General features: G+C 42.7%; 1 protein-coding gene across 4 annotated transcripts in view; it reads right to left on the bottom strand.

Moving 5' to 3' along the window:
- Nucleotides 1–3674: 3674 nt before the first annotated feature.
- Wdr7 (WD repeat domain 7) overlaps nt 3675–6433 on the bottom strand; it is a 283068-nt gene continuing 280309 nt past the window's right edge. For all 4 annotated transcript variants that reach the window (NM_023975.2, NM_001395078.1, XM_063277569.1 and 1 more), the window contains one exon: nt 3675–6258. In NM_023975.2, the coding sequence (NP_076465.1) occupies nt 6055–6258 (204 nt within the window). In that variant the 3' untranslated portion in view covers nt 3675–6054. The remainder of the gene's footprint in view (nt 6259–6433) is intronic.

Below are 6433 nucleotides of genomic sequence, written 5' to 3'. Positions count from 1 at the left end.
AACTATGACCTTCATGTTTACCAACAAGGCAAGGTTGACTTGACTTGACTTAAAAATTTGACTTTTTAACGGAATGACTGCCTTAAGTCTTCTTTTGCCCTCCAATCTTGCCCATAGAGGACATTTTTTGTTAATCACTGGTGAAGATCTCTATAGGTCATGCTTACCTTCCAGATCTCTGATTACCTGAGGACTTAACCACTTTTAATATTATCAGGGAGGGTCCGGTACTATAATGTCATCTTTTTCCCTCAGTACTGGCCTATTATACTTCTTTTTGCTTGGTAAATGAAATACTCTAAGAGAAAATAAAGGAAATGGTAGATAAAAAGTCTTTCCCTGGGCAAAGGTCTTCCTGGTTTTTCTGTTACTGGAGTCTACTCCAGCACTTTGATCTCTCTGAGCATTTGGCCTCTTTCTCCACCATGGCTGTTGTGCAGTTTTGGCTAAGATTCAGCCTGTTTTCTCTCACCTGAGCAGCTTGTCACCAGTAGGTGTGCAGCGATAAATAACATATTAATAAACTCTTCCCTGCCTTACTTTATAATGTATCTTCTTGGGACCCTCGACATAGTCTTTTCGTCTTCACCTTTCTTCACCTTTCTTCTGAGTCCCTATTGGTGAGGCTTCGTAGCTCCTTGGAGATCTGGCCCTTTTCCAGTCAGCTGAGCAGCAGCTCAGCAGCTGGGTGACAGTGATGTAAGTGGTTTACTGGTTTGAAGGTTGGGAGAGGAGGTAGAGACATTCCTTATTATCCTCAACTGCACAGCCTTTTTCTATTTCAACCAGGACTCCTTTCTGGGGCAGCAGACCTTGTGAGGTCAAGAATTCCAGATGCTCTGGAACTCCATTTCTCATTGTGAGTCTTGAGTCTGATGCACATCCTGCCTGTGGCGGCAGAAGAGGTCCTCTGTAATGTTGTCAATGGATGTCTCTGACTCTCCTGTTTAGCTTTTAATTGGTGACTAATCACCCTTAGTCTTTCACTGTCTCCTTTAGGTGCACTAGAATAGTCATCTAAATTGATGGTTCTTTTAGAAAAATTATTTAATGTGTTTGAGCATTTGTTTGCCTACACTGTGTATGCACACCATGCTATGTCTGGTGCTTGCAGTCATAAAGTCACAAAAGGCGGGGGGAGGGGGGGAGGGTTGGATTGCCTGGAGGTGGAGTTACTGCCAGCTGTGAGCACCATGTGGGTGTTTGCAAGAGTAGCTAGAGCTCTTAACCTCTGAGCCATCTCTTTCTTCAGTATTATCTACAGTCGTTCTATTATACTTTCCCTTGCATCGCAAATGGCTGCTATGGTGGTTCATGCAATGTCCACCCTCTGTCAGTATGCTGTCCAGAGACACCGTCAGTGGGTTTTTAATAACTATACAGCTCTAGTGTGCCACAGGCTTCGTTTGCCCTTACTTCTTCCTCTTGTGGTCAGTGGTATCAAATCCTGCTCCGGAATGCTTCCTGGTACCATACCAAGTGGCTCTTTGGGATGTGGAATGAGAGGAGTGGGAAGAAGGGGGAGGGGAAGGGAAGGGGAGGAGGGAGGAAAGGGAGGAGGGAGGGAGAGAACACAGAATAGATTTTGTGCTATGTTGTTCTCAGGATCAAGGCTGCAGTGAAGGAATTCGGGACTGAGCAAAGGGAGAGGTTTAGCTGCAGAGCAGTCAGTGATGGCCTTCATTGTAGTTCTAGAGCTGAGAGGGCATATGTTTATACAGTTTTTCACCTCCAAAGTTTTTGGTGGAAAGATAGTTGGTCGCCATGACATCTGGCAAAGAGCCTGATGAACATGAGTAGAACCTTGGAGCTCTATCAGGCTGAGCTATCCAAGAGTGAAGAGTGAAGGATGCTCGCAGCCAAGACAGGGAAAATAGGGAACACCTAAGAGGTGTTGTTGCTCTTCTATTGTGTAGTCTCACAGATTTAACAGTGTAGCATCCATTTACTTGATGCTGTAGTTGCAAACCAGGCATGCCATTCCAGGTTTTCTCTGGGGATTCTTAGATTATCAAGTAGCCTTGGATTATCATCATTCTTATTTGAAATAACCACACTCAACATGAACATCTCCAGCTGGACCTATCTCCTCAGAAAAGAGTGCCATTTGCTAATGAGAGGAAAAGTAGGTAAACTGAGGCTGGGCTTCGGTGATCTTTTTGAGAAGGGGATAAAACTCAGCTATGAGCATACCCTACTTAGGATTTCTTTGTCCTTCTGAGCTTGTCTGGAAGGTCTGGGAGCATATGGCTGCCTTAACTTCTTACCTGTAGGGGAAAGAATAATCCCCATTGTTTGCCCATTGTATCTACAGAAGGGACCCAGGTCTGTGGACAAGAATGGACTGAGTTGCTTTTTTTCCCCCTCCATAAAGGTGCAAAGCCTCTCATTTAGAAGGGTCCTAATTAGAGTAGCTGGGTAAATGATATGCTTATGAGGAATTGGGAAACTACAAATCATTTTAGCTCTAAATGTGCACTAACTCTTTTCCTATGCAAATAAGTCCAAGTCACAGTCACAATCACACGAAGTGCAAGTTGTAGAAATAAGGAGTCTGAACGCCTATCATCTTGGTTTATCCATATTTTTGACTATACAAAATTTAAAAAGGTAATGCCCTTAATACCCAATGGTGGGTTCAGTTCATTTAAATAAAAATTGTAAATATAACCCCCCAATAGGTAATCTATTTTCTTATTTTAGTTTGTAAACAGCAAAAAGAACTGGAGCATCTGATTTTTGAAATTCTTGTGGCTTCTCTGTTTGACCTTTGGTATTTGTATGTATTGACGATCTCTAAACCCTTGTACAAAAACACCTTGAAGTGTCAAGCTTTAAAAATGAGTCTTTTCTCTTTCTCCTGTGCAGCTTGTATTATCTTGGCCTTGTCAAAATATATTCTCTAGTTAGAGGGTGGAAATATTTCCCTCCTGGCTCTGAAGTATTGATTTTCTTCAACACTCAGTTCTGTCAGTCAGGCAAAGGGGTGAAAGGTGAAAGTTCACCCAGCATCGCTTGTCTTTACCTTCCTATTAATGTCATGCCCTTTCCACATTTGATCAGTTTATGTGATCACCGGCCACACAGAACTGTTACAGCTCTTCTTTTCCTACAAGACCAAATTTACAGTGTTACCGCCGTCTAATTCCCAGGGATGATTATGTTGATAAATGAATGACTCGAGTCAAGGTGTTCTGCATTCTCCTATGAAAAGCTGGAGATGGGTTTCGTTGTTCTGGAATGCTCCGTGGGTGACTACAATATTGGCTGTTCTTCCCTCAGCATTCAAATTTGACTTCAAACTGAAGAGGAAGTGAGATGAACTCAATGATCTACAAGTCTGGTTCCTAGGTAGATAACCCCTGTCACAAGGGCTGACAGATACAATTTGGTTCAATGTCTATCTGGGTGAAAGTCAGGCTGGAGGTTAAGCAGCAGCCACTCAATGCCCTGCCCAGTCTACAGAGGGTGCTGTTGAGTTTCTCCATCTGGCCCCAAGCAAGAGTCATCACCATCTCTCTACTGTCCTTTGAGAACAAAGATAGTTGCCTGTCCTGAAACTTGATCTCCAGTCAAACAAGCTAGAAACAGGAGGGCAAGAGGGGCAAACGGGTTTCAGTGGAGAATGTTTAAGAGGGACCACAGCGAACAGTAAGGACAGGATAAGAACGATCTTTAGGTCTCTTTAGTTTTATTTAACACAAGTATGGACACCGCAATTTTAAACACATAGAGAGTGTACTAAATGGAGTCAGCCAGAATGTCTTAGGAGACAAAGCATTTTAACTCATTCACTATATGCAGTTTCAAACATGACAACATGTTCATACAGGTGTCACATCATGTCACCTTTTGCTTGTAAGTCACCAGTGAAGTCACATATGTATTTATACTTACAAGGACAGGTACAAGTGCTATGCCAGCAAAATCAATAAAACACTACAAGCGTACACTGGGAGGACAATACAAAGTTTACCTCAGTGTTGAGGAATCCAAGCTGAGATGAAGTTGGAGACTATGGTTGTCAAAACACCCGGAGAGAGCATTATGTTAACTAAAATGTAAATGATACTTATCAGTTAGTAATTCGTCTAGCATGAAGTTCTGTGCGCACAGAGTTTTACAGTCCTTGTGCTCTTCTGAATATACACACAGGGCATGGAAGGACTGGCCTGGACCTATGACCAGTTTGCCCCTGTGACCTCGTTGCTTTGTGCCCAACTCTACGATGTGATTCCATTTGCTGTTGACCCCTGGTCCCACATCTCTTTCAAAATGTATAGAACATTTTTCTTAAAAAAAAAACAAAAAACAACTAAGGTCTGTGTTTTCCTTATCATTCCAACTGGTTTAACTCTTTCCTCTGAAGTTTATAAAGTAAACTATGCTGAGCAGACAGCAGACTCTAGAGGCTACTGGACATTTCTTCATCTACATCAAATATATTAGCATGTTCACAAAAGTCTACACTGTACAGTTCTTGGTTTCTTTCTTGGAAGCTACATATATAATCATTATAAATATAATATGATATCCATGCATGTGAAATAAATTCACTTTTGAAACAACCCCAACATCAAAACCCAAGAGGCAGTATAGAGCTGCCATCAATGAGAATAACATACAACACTAGGCAAAAGACACTCTGAGGGCATTAGCTTCTTCACAGGTGCTTTGGAGGACTGTAAACTACGTGTTTGTTCCAGGACCTTGATCCCACCTTTCTACATGTCATATGAACTTGGGACAGTTTATGAGTTTAAGACTAAATGCTCTCATTACCATTTTAGTTCCTCTGTTAATATCACATATTTTCCCTGGATTCAATAGCTCCTTTTCAATTTTTGTATATAATAAACAATCTTGTGTGTCTAACCAATCAACCAACAAACAAATCAACCTCCACCAATACAGATTAGAAGATCTAGAAACAAGTCACACAAAACATTGCTATGGATTTCTTTCTTCCATTACCATAGGACCAGCAGAACTTGACACAAGAAGAAAGTGGAGTTAAAGCTTGGGTTGAAGCAGGAACACTTTCACTGTAGTGTCCATTCTAACAGACTGGCAGCCTTCACATTTTCTGTACATTCTGAACAGTGTGTCTACACAGTTTTGAGATTTCTAGGATGCTGACTTAAATGCCTTCCTAGTTGTTCTTTCACTGGTCAGAACTTGGAAGGCCAGGTTGAAATGCCCACTGTAAGTGACACTTTCAGACACAGGAGAACTATGGGTTGTGACATACCCAAGAAGAGGAGGCCTTTTCTGAGCAGGAGAACCTAGTGACACATGGTGACACTCCACTCACTATACAAATATGCTATGCTTTTAAACTTGGTTCTTTGTTGAATGTCCCCTTAGAAGATTGGCTATAGTCACTGCACGGTGAGTAGCAATGATCTGTATTTTAAACTATGAAATCTATTAACATTGAATCAGAAATGAGCATTTAGAAAGCTAGCTATCTGGAAAACTTTTCTAGAAGGAAAAAAATATATATAATTTAACATTTTCTCATTAGCCTCAAATTAGAATTGGTGTTACTGAGAAGGTAGCGGCCACATCCTCAGAAATGGAAATTGAGTAACTGTCTATCAATTGCTAGCAGGAAAAAAAAAAGAATGTAAACATGGAATAGGTTTAGTAAACAACAGCATGTTTGGGAAATCCAAAAGGAAGTCATTTCAATAATGAGGACTCCACATTGTGCCAGCATCCAGGTCTGAGCTGGGCTTGTAGGGCCAGGAGTGCAATCACACCGGGTATTGATTCTCAGGCTTCTGTTGCATCACACAACCACTAGCTGTCCCCTTCTATCTACCTAGTGACAGAACGGTCGCATCCTGTTGAGCGGTATGTGTATGCCTTTAAATCGATAGGCTGCCCATGTGGAATCTGCCCCATGAAGCATGCACAAGTGACACAGGCATGGCCCTGGATGGCACTGAGGTGGGCGGGAAGCAAGCGACAGTCCAGTATGAGGAGGAACAGGGCAACATCAGCCTCGACTACACAGAATCAGCCAGCAGTCAGGACAGCAGACGGCAGTCAGACCATGAAGCGGTGCTCCTTCCCATCGTGGGCCATGAGGATAACATTCCGGTTGGAAGTCCAGATGAGCCGGGCCAACCTGAGGGCGTTGTGCGAGCCAGGGGATGCGGGCTGCACTGGAGGTACCTGGTAGGTCTTGATGCAGCGCAGCTGAGGTGCTGAGTTCAGCATGCCAATGCTTCCCAGAAGTGAGGTGTTCATCTGCAGGGACAGGGGACACACACGTCAAGACACAGTCAGGACCCTCCCCTCCTCCTCCAGACAGTGCCTTATTTCTTCTGCTACTCTCTCCTCCAGCATGGCGATGCACACTCAACTTGAGTTATTTAACTCTAAATGGCTCCTCTGAGTAGATTTCAAACTGTTATGACGCCAT

Source organism: Rattus norvegicus, chromosome 18 (assembly GCF_036323735.1).
Source record: "Rattus norvegicus strain BN/NHsdMcwi chromosome 18, GRCr8, whole genome shotgun sequence".
NCBI lineage: Eukaryota > Metazoa > Chordata > Mammalia > Rodentia > Muridae > Rattus > Rattus norvegicus.
This window is presented reverse-complemented; position numbering and strand designations above follow the sequence as displayed.